Raw genomic sequence first — 18018 nt, 5'->3', positions numbered from 1 at the left:
GGGAAGAAAAGGAAAAGCCAAGGAGACGAGGGGAAGACAAGGAAAACAAGGGAAAGACAAGGAGAACAAGGGAAAACAAGGAGGACAAAGAGTACAAGGGAAGACAAGGAGAACAAGGGGAATATAGGAGCGAGAGATGATTGCCTTTTATGTGATGGCCAATTCTCAAGCTAGTCCTGCCCCCAAACTAATGAGAAAAAAGTCGTAGTTCTATGTCGAAAGAAACTCAAGGTATGTTTTGTTGATCCTTCAACATGACTTCAACTTCTGTGACGATGACTGCAGTCACAATTCAATATTATATGACGTAAATACAAACATAGCGAAGATGTGATGGAGAATAGCTCTTGATAACAGACAGGTTTCCCTATTCCCCAACTTTCCTGATGATAGAGCCAACATGTAGCTCCGAAATGTCGGAGTCTCCACATTTAGGACATGGCCAATACCCAAAAACCTCGCATCGTAGTGATTATCATGAACATCTCAAATAATATACATTACATATGATTTCAACACTCAGAATGAGGAATGTATACATATCGAATAATCAATGGTATTCATTCTTGAGTGATAGTGTTGACTGATGGAATCAATACTGTGGTGTTGTTTCAATGGGAATAAGTTCTGTTTCCATTCTCTGTCAAGGACTTTTGGCACTGTGTAACGAATTTTGCAATCATGCTTACTTCCTTTTAGATGCCTTCAATAGTGGAAAAAACAGTGGGAAATATTGAGTTTATCCTGTGCTTATCAACATTTAATTACTACCACCACCTGTCTTGTGCTTGGCATAAGACAGACTTAATTGCTTTAATGAAAACTTAAAAATTTGGAACTACCAACACTATAATTTTATATCATTATAAATATGCCAACATGAATGTCTTGCAACAATCACATTTAATGTAATGGTTCCTAGCTTCCATGTACACAATAACATAATTCATGTTTTAGTTTTTATTGAGAATGAGATCTTGGAGTCACAGAAATTGAATTCATAGTGAAGGATCAATTACATATGAGTTCACTCAATCTTACATCCAGCAGCGATCTATCATTGTTGGTCAGACAGGGTCTGCCAATGGCGGAATGCAAAATAAAAAACATTTTGTAAACAAAGAGTCATATAATGAATATCGATATAATAAAGGAAGATAAATTAGTATTAAATATCAGATTATGATATTATTATTTTTTAAATTTGCTTTAAGAATTGTATCTTAAAGATCACAGAGTTCTATATCCCAATATAAAGATTCTAAGAACTCTGAAATATGTAAAGAAATTATAATTGTGTTATAACGGTACACTTTATGCTTGTACGAGGGCTATTCATGAAGTAACTTCCGTTTATTTTTCACAAACCTGTGAATGACGTTACAGGATTGGGTTACAATACGTTTGAAAGTATACACTCTAATTTATTTTTCCACATAGTTTCCATTCACAGTGAGACACTTGTCGTAGCATTTGACGAGCTTTGAAATTCCGCAATCGTAGAATTCAGCCGCCTGCAACTGAAACCAACTTACGATGCTGGTTTTCAACTCTTCGTCATCGTCAAAGCGCTTCGAGCCAAGCCACGTCTTCATGTGCATGAAGAGATGGTAATCGTTAGGCGCAAAATCTGGGCTACAGGGAGGATGATCCAATACTTTCCAGTTGAACTCTTGCAGTTTGGTCGCAGTATGAAGCGCTGTATGCAGCCGGACGTTGTCATGCAGGAAAATCACCCCAGGGTTCAACATGCCACGACGTTTGTTTTGAATGGCCCTTTTAAGTTTGTTAATGTGTTACAGTAACGCTCAGCGTTAATTGTGGCATTCCTCTCCAAGAACTCCACTAGCAAAATTCCTTTTGTGTCCCAGAAGACAGTTGCCATGAGTTTCGTCGTGGAAAGTGTTTGGCGACACTTTGTGGGTTTTTTCGGCGAGTGAGTATGGCCCCACTGCATTGATTGAAGCTTTGTTTCTGCATTCACATACCGCACCCAAGTCTCATCTCCTGTCACAATCTGATCGAGAAAAGCATCACATTTTGCGCCTAGCGATTACCATCTCTTCATGCACATGATTGGCTCGAAGCGCTTTGACGATGACGAAGAGTTGAAAACCAGTGTCGTAGGTTGGCTTCAGTCGCAGGCAGCCGAATTCTACGATTGCGGAATTTCAAAGCTCGTCAAACGCTACGACAAGTGTCTCAATGTGACTGGAAACTATGTGGAAAAATAAATTAAAGTGTATATTTTCAAACGTATTGCAACCCAATTCTGTAACGTCATTCACAAGTTTGTAAAAAATAAACGGAAGTTACTTTATGAATAGCCTCGTATTTTGTTTTCTCTTTTCTGTTTTTTCCTGATTACTTTATATGTAATACATGTAAGATTTAGAGCTGTGCAATATGAATGAGAAAGAAAGAAGCCACTGAAGGAAGATTACTGTAAAGTCATCACATGCATCTAGAAACAGAGAAGAGTAGCACTTACCACTTTTCCCCAGTTAAATGGAAAGAAATAAACAATGTGTGATATGTCCAGGAAAATGAACAAACATGTCACAAGGAGGCTGAACACCGTCACAAACATCATAAGGCGTAGGCGGCCGATCAACGGAAGCATGAACAGTCCCACCTTCACTGTCCCCGATGAGCACAGGCAAGCTAGACAAGCAACAGATGAGATCTGAAACGAAATCAGGTAAAGACGGAGAGTCAGAATGAGTGAAGGACAGAGCACCACAGATGCATGCAAAAATTACGAGCAGAAATTCACAGTAGCAAATGCTACTGCAAAGGCTGAATCACAGATGGAAATTTACAATAGTTTCTGCACAGCAGTTGTCCTTAAAATAGAACAAAAATATGACAGACTCATTAAGGATTAAGATATTATCATTGAAAGAATATTTAAAACTAGAAACTCAATGCTTGTAAGTGTTTGAATAAGATTATTTGGTAAATAATATAATAAATTATTTAATGGGTTTGGCTTCAAACACACGAAAGAAGAATGTTAGATTGAAGACAGAAGTTTATCAGAACATGCAAGTTAAAGTATCTTCTACCAAGATATATGTGTGTGTGAGAAGAAACACCTTCCACAAAGTAAGGAACTGGACTTTTGATATCATGGCGCAGGGAGAAAAGGAGTAGTAGTAGTAGCAGAAGAAGAAGAAGATGATGGCAATTAAGATGTCGATGGTAATACTCCAGTGATGGACATAAGATACTACTCATGGTGGTGGTGGCAGTGGCACTGAAGATGGTCATGGCAGCTAATAATGATATGTGGTGATGAAAATGATGTTGGTTGCTGTTGTGATGGTAGAGGTAGGTTATTGTGGTGGCTATGAAGAGGCAATTAATGGTATTAGTGATAAATACAGCAATGGTGACTGTTGTGGTAGTGCTGATGGTACTTGTACTCGGATTGATGGGTTTTTAACAAATTATTTAAGACACTTTATCAACTGCATAGTTATCTATGGTCTTACTAATAAACCGTGTATAGTTTTCATACGAGACTTATGCAGCGTTGAGACAGAAAATGTTACTAATAAACCATGCATAAGCGATGGATGTATAAGCAATCTGTAACTATACAATGGGAATTGTTTTCCAGTAGTTATATACACGAAACCCCTTGTTTAAGGGTTGTATATAGAGAAAAAATGGCTGCCCCTCTAACAGCTGTTCTTATCGACTGTCATTTTATGATGTAACCACAGAAGAACACACCAAAGAGCACAGAATAATTAGAATAATATTGCTGTAGCTTGTACTCTTTGACCAAAATATAGTGTGGTAATCGATCAGAGCCAGTTATACTATTGATTCTTAACACAGCACACTAGAGCGCTCTAACGGATGCAATAGAGAATCTCAGATATTCTATTACCTTTCGTAATGAAGTAATGACGAAACTATGACGTAGCTGTGTAACAGTTATACACGATGTATGTAGTGATTATTAGTAAGGAATTTACACACGACTTATAAACGAGCTACTCATTGTATAAGTATAAGACAGTTAAACGTCTGTATATAGAGTTTTTATTAGTAAGACCGTTAGTGTTGTATAATTGTTGGAATATTGTTAGATGGTATTTTGGCAAGAAGAGTCCCAGGATTTGCCTTATAATTGGAGAACATCTAGGAAAAAAATACCCAACCAGGTAAACGGCCCCAGCAGGATTTGAACCCACGACTCTCTCAGATCACGAGTTCTATTTGTTACCACAAGACTATGCTAGTTACCTGTGATAACGTTGATAACACTGATAGTGATATTAGTTGTCATTGCTGTGGCAGCAGTGATAGTGGTAGTGGTTTAAATACTGGTGGAGGAGGTGGTTGTAGTTGTGGCAGTGGTTGATAACGGTAATGATTTAACAATAGTGATGGTGGTTGTGACAGTAATAACTGCGGTCACAGAGGTGGTGGTAATGTGATGGTCGGGGTAGTAGTAATAGTAATAACATTAATGATTATGAGATCATCAAACAATCATGGTTTTCAGGCTTAGTAGCTGTTCCGGTCTCATTGTTCATCCAGAATTCTTCAAACAGGGCGACCTTGTCTCCATTTTCTTGTTGGGTGATACCTCAAAATTAAATTTGGTAACATTTCAAGCCATTCTTCCAACATGAAGTTTCCATTTATTCCTGTACTGGTGCAACTTTTCAAGGGTAGGTTTGACTTTAAGTACCGATAATATATCTTCGTTTGTTATATAGTCTTGCCATATGGATTTTTCTGTTTTCTTAGGAATTTCATCTCTATTGAAGCGATATGGGATCCATCTTCATTTTTTCTAATGGCTCAGATCTCACATCCATACAGTAGTATTGGTATTGCCAAAGTGTTACATACTTTTAATCTGATGATTATAAATAGACCACGAAACTTCATGCATTAAAAAACTTCAAAATATGCATACAACTATGCAGTAATAACTACTGAAGTATGCACCAAAATTGAAATATATGCAGTAAAAAACATAGTTTAGAGGTTTACTTGGTTTAATATGATGTAAATGAAAATAATTTGACGCAATAATTGTTATCAAGCCATCATTGTATTAAAACTATTTTTTTACTCATTTTACATACATACAGTATTTGAATTCGTACATTTCTAACTTTATAACTTTTTTTTAACTTTTTGCCTTTCACGTAATTATTATGACAGTAAACAGCCAACGATTTCTCCAGTTTCTCTACTGTAAAACTTCTCCTCTTATCTGTCAGAATTAGTTTAAATACCTGGAATGACCTCTCGACATCACATGACGTGACTGGTAAGCATAAAAATTCCGAATTTCAGTAACTGTTTCACATTTTCCTCTGAAAATGTCAGCAATTTGGAGCATTTCTTTATAGCCAGGACTATTCTCTAACACAAGCTTAAATTTTGGAGCCACTGCTTTATTTTGTGATCCAGGAACTGCTTCCAGTGAGTCATTTACCTTCTGCACAACTGCAAAGGATTCTGTTAAGGGAGTAGTTACGTTTTCCAGCATGGTGATGCTGCTCTCTATCATGGAGAAGTTAGCAAGCACATGAGACAGCTCGTTCCAGAGATTCTTTTCTCACAGAATTTTTATATTTCTTGGAAATTATTCTTTTTTTTTATCAGAGAGAAATTTTCAAATTAAATAATAAAACGGGTAAAGCAAGGAAAGATGTTAGTATATGCATTTAAAAGGGAAATCCCTTGAATTATGCATTTACGCAAAATAAAATTGGCTTCATTCGAACGCAAAAACCATGATCGGCAAAAATCCACTTTTGCTTTTTCAATATGCCAAATCAATAAAAACATGCAATTACATGAAGTTCTGCAGTGTAATCATAAGATTAGCATGGCCTTCCACAGAAAACACCCTGAGCTTAACAAAATATGTTTGGATTAAAAAATACTAGAAAGAGTACATTCATTTACATATATCAGACCACATTATCCTTTTTTGTTGAGGTAGACATTCCGGAGAAAATTTTTAAATACACCAAAACAATAGGAATAATTAACAATATTACGAAACCTTCCTTAGTACAAAGACATTATAGAATTCCCCTATACAAAAACTTGGTGAGCCCAGTACTTTGTGTGGCATGGACATTAAGAAAGAAAGACCAATGCAAATTAACAGCTAATGAAACGAAACTTATGAGGTACACTCCAGAATATACCAAATGGAATAATAAATCTAATGAGGATGTAATGGAAGAATTACAATTGGAATCTGTAATGCATCACATATAACATTATCAGAACAAATGGATAAATCATCTGCATCACATGCATACAAATAGAATTCCAAATGTCACGTTTCAACTATTGTCCAAACAGGAAGAGATTTCTAGATCATCTAATGAAATGCTGGGTTGAAAATTCTATTGTGAGATCGTAACAGACCATAGGCTCTAATACTTGAAGGGAAGAAGGAGAAGGGATTTTAAGATTATTTACATCTGACGGTAATGGTTGTCGTGGTTGTAGCGGTACTTGTATATAATTTTCTAATAATGATGGTGTGGCTGTTATTAATTATGGCAGTGATGGTTTTAGTGTTGATACTGGTAGCAGGGATTGAGTTTTTTGTTCCAAATACACCACAATCTGAAAGCTTATTGTGCTTGTCGATGGAATTAGTGACAAGATTGTATTTGACAAGATGGGTCCCAGGATTTGCCATTGAATTACTTGACATTCACTTTATAGTTTGAGAAACCTTTGGGGTGCAGGGGGGAATCAACCAGGTAATCAGGCCAAACAGAATTCAAATCCACACCCAAATACAGCCTCAAAGAAATGTGTAATATTATCCCAGGATTCGACACAAAATTCTTACATTACAAAAACTGTAAGCCTGCAGAATGCTTCAGAATGCCAGGAACAAGCAGCTCATAAACAAACAAATTATTTATATGACTGCAAGCAATAGAAATGAAATAATTAAAAACATACGTAGCCACTCTACTAACAATATTTCGGAAGGCGAATGAATGTATTGAAACATTACGAGAACAGCAGAGAAAGTTAACTGGAAGAAGCAAGTTTCGTTCTCTTTAACCTGCTGTTCACTTATCCACATTATAAAATAAATGCTCTATTTTCGTCATATTGCAGTCACGAGATTTAATTCTCCAATTGTTCCAGGCAATGATAATTTAACCCATTTATACCTACCATGTATATTCGTTGATTTTTCTGATTATTATAGCCTACAACGTATTTGCACGCACAAGTTACATTCCCAAGTCCATTTTCTGCTTGAAAAATTATTACTGGTAATAATATTCAACTTCTAAATAAGTAACACTTCTAGATCTCTTTACTGTTTTCACATTTGTAGCACTTTTCAAAGCCATTCTGCGTAAAATTAAGCCACTACTAACTATACATCACATATTCATTTTGTATGAGGTCTTGCCCACCTCATTGAATACTACACGGCTATTATGAAATAGCCAATATGTATTATTACTATTTAATACGAGAAAAATTCGTACCGGCATCGGGAATCGAACCCAGGACCTCTCAGCTCTGCGCGCTGAGCGCTCTTTCCAACTGAGCTATGCCGGGACACGATCCACAGCACCAGCCGAACCCCTCTCGTAATGCTTTTACGGCCTTACTACCTGCATCTGAGACGATACAAGTCATATATGCAGGAGCGCATATTTAAATGACTTTGTGGCCATATTCAACATCAGTTCATGACAACTGTATACATCACGAACTGATGTTGAATATGGCCACAAAGTCATTTAAATATGCACTCCTGCATATATGACTTGTATCGTCTCAAATGCAGGTAGTAAGGCCGTAAAAGCATTACAAGAGGGATTCGGCCGGCGCCGTGGATCGTGTCCCGGCATAGCTCAGTTGGAAAGAGCGCTCAGCGCACAGAGCTGAGAGGTCCTGGGTTCGATTCCTGGTGCCGGTACGAATTTTTCTCGTACTAAATAGTAATAACACTACCAACTAGTTGCAGTCAATGACAGTACTTATAGCTATGAATCAACTATTCAATAATATATTTTGAAAATTGTGAATCTCCGTAGTCTGGACCCAGCCACATGACTCACAACATTACGAAACACTTGGATGCATTACTGGATGCTCGAGAATGTGCGAATATATCCATCAGGAGAAATGTACAGGTACATGATCCAGCAAAAAGAAATAAACTTTGTAGCATTTCGACAGTAAGTGAAGCTCTAATGTAATAAAAATGGATGTCAGAAATTACATCTATACTTTCACACTATATTATGTACTTCTGCATTCTGCATACGAAGCCGACATGATTAGTAAATCAGCCAAATCCACTTAGTTTATTATAATATCTCTTAGTAAAAAGCCAGAATGCTTTTGAAAATTTAATGCTCTTATTCACAAGTTCACCAAATATTTCTACCTTTTCATGATACTACTGAAAACTGATGAGGACTTCTGCAATGAGTATTTCTATATGAATCCTTCCCACTTGATCATAATGTTCTTCACTAAGATTCTGTTCTTGATATTGAAGGTGAAATACTTTGTAGACATGTTGTGTACACAAAGATACACAGGTTGGATAAAAAGTAATGGCAACACTGCTGTCACGTGACGATGGTGCGTTTGAGAGCTGCCAGCTGTGTGGACATGAACAAGGGCTGTTAGATGAGTTAGTGCAGCCAGCGGCGACAGTACTCCACCAATCTACTGCAGTGTGTAGAACGTTCACTTTCATAGGGATCATGCGAGCGCCCTAAGACCATCCTTACAAAACTAGAGCAACATTCCTGGATCAAAATTGAAATGGCACGAGGTCATAGTGCACAAGAATGTTTTCAGGGACTGAGCAAAGCATGTGGCGATGCAGCGTTGCCATATCGCACAGTTGCACGATGGGTTAAAGCGTTCCGGGAAGGCCTTGTTGCACCGGTACCAAAGGGAAGGTGACGACTTTCTTGGACGAATCGTCGCTATGGACAAAACCTGGACTCGCCATATGAACCAAACTTGAAACGCCAATCAAATGAATGGAAGCATCCCGGTTCTCCTCGTCCAAAGAAAGTGCCTCCTACACAAAGTGCTGTGAAGGAGATGTTCATTGTGGCGTATGACATTGATGGGGTAATACTGCACCATGCTGTACCTCCAAGGCAGACGGAAAACGCGGACTACTGGAACATCCACCGTACTCACCCGATATGATCCATGCGATTACAATCTTTTCACCAAAGTGAAAGAACCACTGCGAGGGACCCGGTACAATACCAGAGATGAACTTATCCATGCTTTAGGGCGGTCAATACAGAACATAAACAAAGATGGACGTGCTGATGGTGTACGACACCTTCAAACATTTGGCAAAAGGTAATAAATAAGGGGGGCGACTATATAGAAGGTACGTAAATGTTGTACCCCTGTGAATAAAGCCATGTCAGAAATATCGAACTGTTACCATTACTTTTTATCCAACCCTAGTAGTAAAATGTAAGTTACCAGCAGTCATACTGAGCTACGAGGTTGTTTTCTGACAGATGAAGCATTGGGTTCATCTTATCAATTGTTGCGCTAAACTAAATCACGATAAGAAGAAACTTCATCCAAAGCATAAATGTAACTCATATCAGTAGATACGTTCCAACGAGGAACATGCGTTGTTGTACAGTATATCTAACTATAGCTGAAAATATGTATTTTTGTAAATACAATTCAGACAACTCATTAACGGAGACTGACTATGCAAAGTGCTGTAGAATTGTGTTGCCAGCTTAGTGACAAGGAAAATCCAATGCATTGCCTGCCAAAAAGCAACATTCTGGTTCAGTAAGAATGCCAGTAACTTAGGTTTGACTCAATCTGTATCTAGAGAATTTTTTCATATGAAATGAGCTTATATTTGCATTTCACACTGTAACTAATGCACAATAAAATATATGTTTCCTATGAAGTTGTGTCTAAATTATTTTCCGTCTATAGCACTATCCTGTTCATAAAGCTTTAAGGCCACAGTTCCTTGACGAGCGTATTAATGGGGTTATACTGTATGTCCAGATATAAGTTGATGGACAAGAAGATAATATTCCAAAAGTAACCTTTACGCTATTAGAGATACTGAAAACACGTATTTTCGTTACTCTCTCGAAATATATACATTTTTTTCCAGCATCACAATATTTTCTTTATACTTCGCATAATGATAACGTAAAAATATAATAAATAAATATACATTCATGTAGGAATTTCGTTATCTTCACAAATGCATTTCAGTTTTCTAGTTCTGTGTTTGAGGTTTTCCATAAATAGAATATTATCGATAAGCTGAAGAGTCAGGTTGACTTGTATGAGTATTTTGTATACTCTGTCAAAATGGTTAATTTATTTACCACTAGTAGAACCCGTACAACTCCGGTGGATGACTTCAAGTGGGTCTCGTCACAATACAGGATCACTCCAGAAAACAGTGAAGCAGTTGGGGAAGATCCAGGCAGTTGATGGCGATAGTTGGCATGGGAATCCCAGGACCGGACCGTGACAGCTGGGGATTCGCAGTCGATTCCTGCAGAAGCTACCCCTGTTTGGCTGCCAGCAATCTCAAAGTCCTGGATATCCTCTGGTCTGCAGCTCGCAGGCTCCAGGTCGCGTATCTCTTCCAAAAGAACTTCTATCTCATCCGCGCCGTACAGGTCAGACACCGAGTTGATGTACCGGCCCGGCTCCGACTGCATGGCAGGCCACCACACCACTATGCGTGCCACCACCCACCCATATCCCGTCGATACTAGGCACTCCTGTCACACCTGCAACACAGCAGTTGAAACAATGGAGGGAATCCAGTGATAATGCAATAACCACGTACTTAGTGAGCAGACGTTACTGCAGCTAGCTTGCTATGAGCAACTTCAATGCATGTACGATTAGATGTCCACCTGGTAACCATCCAGAATAGTAGATTACCGGTATTGTAAGTTATTTAGTCCGATTTCATATTTCGTATTTAGAAAGAAGATACCTTGGCAATATTTATTGACTTTCAGTTAGCATATGACTCTGTTTGGAGAAATAATTATTACTAAAACTCCAGAAATTAGGTATCTCCAGCAATATGTTCAGATGGATATCAGAATTCCTTAGTTAAAGATTCATTGCCACTAAATTCAATAACTCACTTTCTAGTTACAGACAAACATATCGAGGTCTACCTCAGGGCGCTGTCCTCAGCACAACTTTATTCAATATTTATATAAATGACTTACCCTCCCTATTAGAGGAATCAAACATGAAAACAGCACTATTTGCAGATGATATACAGTAGAACCTCTATTATCCGTGGTTATGAAGGGGGTGGACTGAACGGTTAATCGAAAATATCGGATAATCCATACTATAAAATATTTTCATGGATTAAAAGCACAACAGTTTCGTAATTTGAAACTCCTACTATACTTCAACTACTGGTGTCTTCATACTACACACTACACTATATAATATGGTGATTATAAGTAAGGAAAACATAAAAACAGTAAAATACAGTAATACATAGCACTTTATTCTTGTTTCATTTTACTAAATCGCGCACATATCTTCTGCCAATCTCATATTCTTATATGAGATAAGCCACGGTTTTTCCTTTCCCAAACCGCTAACATGTTTTCTTTTGACATTTTGCACAGTGATTAAATTATGCACGAGTTTTCAATTGTGGGAAAGTTGTTGGAGTCATTTCTTTGAAAGGATAGTAACCATTTTACAAGTTATGAAAAACACTCCCTCCTAAAAGTAAGTGTTTCTACTGCTGGTAATGGTAGCATTCCTATTACATACTCTGTAACAGTAAAGACCGGTAATGACCCTCTGTAGAAAAAAATACGTACTAATATAAATATTGTACTTCGTATTTTTCTGCAAAAAAAAAAAAGAAAAAAAAAAAGAAACAAAACAAAACAAAAAACAAGAGAAAGACAGTCGGATAATCCACTAATCGGTTAATAGGGTGATGGATAATCGAGGTTCTACTGTAGTTTTGTGGACTTCCGGATCTTACAGACATAGAGACAAAATTCAAAATTCTGCTCTTAAAGCTCTAAATCAACTACATGAATGGAATATATCAAATTTGATGGCACTCAATTTAATCAATAAATTTATTAATGCAGTTATATTGTCAAACTCCAAAGCAGCTATTCTATCAATAGTCTCTAAACACACACCTTCATCTCAAACAGCAGAAATAACTAAAATGCTCTCTCACTTAATATCACTCAATAAAAGAATTGTATTCCAATGGATACCCTCCCATTGTGGAATCCTGGGAAACGAGAATGCGGATACTTTAGCAAAGAAGGGCAGCACTGCTACTTACAGAACTGTTAGTAAATCTATGTTTTACTCTGTGAAAAGATTTATTAAATCTACATACTTAGACTTTAACAAACAAAATTTGATAACACAATCTTAAGGGAAAAAATGGAACTCCCTGCATCAAAATCCACAGTTAATTCCCGATTTACCACGAAAATCGTCTGTAGCTGCATTTAGATTGGCAACAGGCCATGATTGTTTGGCCAAACATCTGCATAGAATTGGAATATATCAGTCCCCTAACTGCCCATTGTGCAACTCAAACCAAGAAATGGATTCGGAACACCTCAAAATCTGTGCTTCAGTGGCTGGCCATGATAATATCTTTGAAAAATATTGGAGTGCAAGAGGTCAAATGACTTTATTGTCAAACGCCTGGCATTAGAAAACAACAAACAACAACAACATATTTCGTAACGGCATTTGTCTCGTCTCTACTCTGTATTATAGACACAAAGCACTGTTTATTTGTTTTACCTGGGAGACAAGGGAGATTACTCTTCTCATGCTCCTACTGGAATATCTCTCTCACAGCTGTGGCCTCTAGCCTCTGCTTTATCTGCTAGTTTTCTGGTAGGACTCGGGTTCATAATTATTATAAACTAATCTCGGGTTTCGGGTCGAGTTCGGGTTTGGTTCAGCTCGGACTGGGCTGGATCTAAAAATTTCGGCCCATGCAGATCTCTAATATACACATCAATGCTACGTCGAAGCATAGACTAGTATATACAGCCACGAAGCTTGAGTTGTGAGGGTGCTAGGAACAATAGACTGTGCCTGTACTACTTCGCATTGTCTGTAATGAGGCGATATTAGCGATCCTAGTGGTTAGCAACTATCTATGGATGCATATTTACTACGTATTGAGCTTCGTGACTGTATATACTAGACTGTGGTCGAAGTACATTCCAATCCTCTCTTGCTTTCTCCTTCTCGCAGAAACGTTAAAGCAAGATGCCAATATTAAGTGTGTTCTATCAATCACAGTTTCACTGTCTTCTGCCTCAATTGAGAGAAGCTCTTCTACGCGTAATTGGATTTTCAATCCTAAAAGGTAATCTTTTACCAAAGAAAACCTTGATGTCGATCTAATACTTGCATTCAAGCACTCCACAAAACTGAAAATTGACGCAGAAGAAGAAATTAAACATGAAAGGTTTTTTTTTAAAATAACAATTGAAATATGACTGTGTATGAATGAATGTATACGAAAGTAAATGTTTTGCAAATAACAAAATAAAGTTAACTATTTTGTGACAAAATTTCGCACATTATTATTATTATTATTATTATTATTATTATTATTATTATTATTATTTAGTACTTACAAAAATAATGAATATAATAATAGGTTTGTTCCAACATGCAATTCAGAACGTGTTACGAACTAATACCGAACATCTTTCGACGCATGCGCCAGTTGAGTTCTCAGAACTAGCTTGAGATTTTACGTTGTTGGAACTTTCTTGAACTGTTCTTTAACGTCCTTCTGAGTTTATTTTCTTATTAAAATTATATTCATCTTCCGAGCTTAATTCGTAATAAAACATACCAATATCACCTTCCAAATCACTCATGATCGACCATTTTTAATTGAATGTTAATCTGCCCGCGTTTTAACCTTAACCTGAGATTAAACCATCTGCGCAAGCGTCAGCAGTACGGAATTCTCAGCTCCTGCTCTTAGCCGAGAACCAATTATTTCACTTGTTCCGAAGCATGTTCGAACAGGAAACTGGGAGTTCAGAATCGGTTCTGAATCAGTTCAAGTCTAGTTGGAACGCACACTGAGCTATTGCGCATGAGCAGACAGTTCAAAATCGATTCGGAACCGTGTTGGAACCAGTAAGCTCTATACTAAGTATAGAAAATAGGGCATAATTTGGTTCACTTCACTAATTAGCATGCTTAATAAGTATTAGTATAATGTTGAAATAGGAAAGTAAACTTAGTGAAGGTCACCGGCGTGGCTCAGTCGGTTAAGGCGCTTTCCTGACGGTCTGAAGTTGCGCTCGGGCGAGGGTTTTTCAGAGGTTTTCCCCAACCATAAGGCGAATGCCAGGTAATCTATGGCAAATCCTCGGCCTCATCTCGCTATCATCAAGCTCATCGACGCTAAATAACCTCGTAGCTGATACAGCGTCGTTAAATAACCAACTAAAAAAAACTTAGTGAAGAAAAAAAAAAAAGACAAAAAAGAGGCGTAAAAAGAATCCGCCACATGGCGTCATACTAACACACTTTCGGTTTATGCAGAGCGATAAGATATGCTGTGAACTAATTACTAAGGGAAAGTTTGAACTAAATACAACAATAATTGAAATAGTAAGTCAATTGGGATGAAGTGTTTTGAAATGACTTCAGCTGCACTTTCACATCCATGTATGGAGTGAGGAAGGAGAGAAACAGAAGGTGTAGGCCTACATGGATTAACTCTAGACTTGGGGCGGCACCATACGGAACTTGAGTGGGCTGGCGCCTGTCCAAAGTTAACCCGCACCACCCTTCTGAACTCCCACTCCACACAAAATGCAGTTAACACGTGCTTCAGAATATTTCCAATCAAATTTATTTTATTACTTTAATTATTTTTGTATTTAGCTCACTACTTTCCCTTCGTCACAGCTCCTATTATAACAGTGTATAAGCCTATAATGTTCATGTTTGAATTTATTAAAATCTTCTTTAAATGTCTGCTTCAAATAAAATTGTTTGCTTTTGTTCTGTATCCAGATGATATCTGATATGGTTGGCTTTGGCTTTACAAGGGCTGGGTCGGCACACTTTGGTACAATTTGGTCCATTGTGCGCCCTACATAGAGTGATTCACGACTAATGACCCGAGCTTTAGGAATCAGTGCTATAGGCCATTTGAGCATAAAATGTCATATGAACATGGGTCCGATTATCATTAGTTTGACAGTTATTCGTAAAAATCCAAACGTCATACCACAGTCTAGTATATACAGTCACGAAGCTCAATATGTAGTAAATATGCATCCATAGATAGTTGCTAACCACTAGGATAGCTAATATCGCCTCATTACAGACAATGAGAAATAAGACCGGCATAGTCTATTGTTCCTAGCACCCTCACAACTCAAGCTTCGTGACTGTATATACTAGACCAGAGGTCTCCAAAAAGCGTATCGTCATTCGTGCCCTCGATGCTGCCTGCCGAACAAAGTGTGCTGTAAGGCTAGAGAAGGAGAAGAGACTCGTACCTCAACAGATGTAAGCGATCAGTGGGAGCTCGCGGCAACGGTCTGCTTATGTTTACAAATAATAACATCAAAAGAATAAGAAATATCATACTTTTGTATATTATTTTGACATATTATGAAGCTGGAGCCCCGTCTGTTGCTATTGACACAAGCCATTGTAAATTCAACCTCTTCTACGGTGTCTTTAGTGCCTGAAAAAGATCTTCTCCAGTTGTATTTTGTAATTACATCTAGAAGACATGCAGACACAGTAAAATGTTCATTAACTCCTCGGATGAAAATGGCTAGATGAGCTTTATCATTTCTATCTGTGCTTTTGTCCAATGCAAGTGAGTAAGCTACAAACTGGTTAATTGTGGTTTTGACTTCAGATTCAATTACATTTACAATCTTGAAATTTCTTCTCTGAACTGTAATTGGAAACAATTCCATTTTCTTAAACTTTGACTTTGTTCTGGACACAGTATTTTAGTAACGTCCTGTATGCACGATTTTACAAATGATGCTTCTGTAAAGGGCTTCATTAATTTTCCAATATTCCAAGTTAGAACATAGCTATCAAGAAGCTTTTTTTGTTTAAGACTGAGGACACGTGTGTGATTTGTGTTTGTATTTTCTTGTTTTATATTTATCAAAATATTTGTAGGCCTATGCATTTCACCCAAAATTAAACGAAAAACTATATGCTTGTCAAGCGGAACCGAGTGTAAACATATTGTAATATACTGATTATTATGTATAACCAACAATTATACAGACAGCCCCAAAATAAATTATTTTCACATGTCCAACATGCCTGTAATTGTATGATATTCTTTGTGAAGAGTCGAGTATTGTCGTCGCATGTTGAATTTTAACAGACCCTTAATAATTTTCGAACAAATTAAGCATTTCACATTCTCCCCACTAACTAAAAAAAAAAAAAAAGTCTCTTCCTATTTATCCTTCAATGTACTACGTCCATGATTAGAAGACATTGTGAAACGGTGGAACACTCCGACCAACATAATGATAATGGCAGTCCGCCACTGCTCTTCGTTTGCGCATAAACATTGAGTAAAGTACAGGTGGAGATGGGTAAGGCGGAGCGCGTTCATTACGTACTGGCTTCGGTTCCGTTCAGGGGCTTACTCGCGAGTAGGCTTTTGGAGACGTCTGTACTAGACTGTGGTCATACTATGCATCAGGCTTTTGGAGTTGCTTTCATCATAATACAAACATTGGAACGTAAACTAAACGGAAGGTTGCGCTGTGATTTGAAGTACGGGGGTGAGGAGGAAGATAGGTTTGGTGAATATCAGCTGAGCTTATCAGGAACAGTCGTGACGAGGTACGGAACTCAAAGCGCCATTCACATCCGTGAGGCCAAGTGCATTGAAGTGGAAGGAGGGTTATTTAAATATCTGCTTTCAAACTGAGGTATGTTTATTTTATGATTAATACAGTACTACTGTATTCTCCTGTATGGAAGGGAACCTTAGACCATACGTAAATGTGATGAACACCCAATCACTACCACTGAATTGAAGTTTTTAACAACCACTGGCTATACTTGATTAGACAAGAAGAAAAATTTGAATATTTTGAAATAATTAAATACTAACCCAATTTTAGGGAAAATTAAAAATTATAGACAGAAATGGAAATCTCATATGGTACTCAGGATGCCTAGAGCAAGGATACCACGCTAAGCATTAAATTACCGCCGTTTAGAAACAAGATTTTTTGGCCTTCCGCTGAAACGATGAAGTGACACCGTAACAGGCCACCAGGTTTAATATTTAACAGGCAGAAGAAGAAGAAGAAGAAGAAGAAGAAGAAGAAGAAGAAGAAGAAGAAGAAGAAGAAGGAACAGTATTTTGAATTTTGTGTATTTCAAGAAAATAGTTCTTAGTTTTGCTCAAAACCACTACTTCTGTACGATTCAATCAGTTATAACTCCTTAACTATTGACAATATAATCAGACTAGAGTCCTGCATAACCGGTTACGAAAGATAGGACAGATTGCTACTGAACGCCTGGCGCTATAGACAATATGCGAAGCGCTTCCGTCTCGCGGAGTAGTCCAATGTTCGGTTTAACGAATGTCCGAGTCTCACTCGGTTGGACGGCTCTGGATCATGAACGACAGATAATATTGAGCCACCCAGGAGTTCCAAGAATCGTTGCAAGAACGCGATTATCATCGTGTACCTTTCAAATGATATTTCCTCCTTTCTTCTCATTGATCGAAGCACGCATCATGAAACTACAACAGTTAGAATTGAGAGTGCTTTTATTTTTGTTAACCTGTTATCTCCCTAAAAACGATTTATTAGAGAAATAATAATAATTCCACTTATAATAATTAAAAGACATAGGCTATACTAACAACTACTATTTCAGAAGTAGCCTATGCATTTTGAGTTTAAAGTATGAACGTTACAA

At 37.5% G+C, this 18018-nt stretch overlaps 1 protein-coding gene across 2 annotated transcripts in view; it reads right to left on the bottom strand.

Moving 5' to 3' along the window:
* Positions 1-18018, bottom strand: part of LOC138712426 (uncharacterized) — a 61303-nt gene that overhangs the window by 22387 nt on the left and 20898 nt on the right. The window contains exons 2-3 of one of the 2 annotated variants that reach the window (XM_069844230.1): positions 10392-10805; positions 2492-2686 (exon numbers count right to left, since the gene is read on the bottom strand). In XM_069844230.1, coding sequence (XP_069700331.1) covers positions 2492-2686; positions 10392-10733 — 537 coding nt within the window. In that variant the 5' untranslated portion in view covers positions 10734-10805. The remainder of the gene's footprint in view (positions 1-2491; positions 2687-10391; positions 10806-18018) is intronic. The other variant, XM_069844231.1, reaches the window with a different exon arrangement.

The sequence above is a fragment of the Periplaneta americana genome, chromosome 13 (assembly GCF_040183065.1).
Source record: "Periplaneta americana isolate PAMFEO1 chromosome 13, P.americana_PAMFEO1_priV1, whole genome shotgun sequence".
Classification (NCBI taxonomy): domain Eukaryota; kingdom Metazoa; phylum Arthropoda; class Insecta; order Blattodea; family Blattidae; genus Periplaneta; species Periplaneta americana.
The sequence above is the reverse complement of the archived record's forward strand: the minus strand, read 5'-3'. Positions and strand labels throughout refer to the sequence as shown.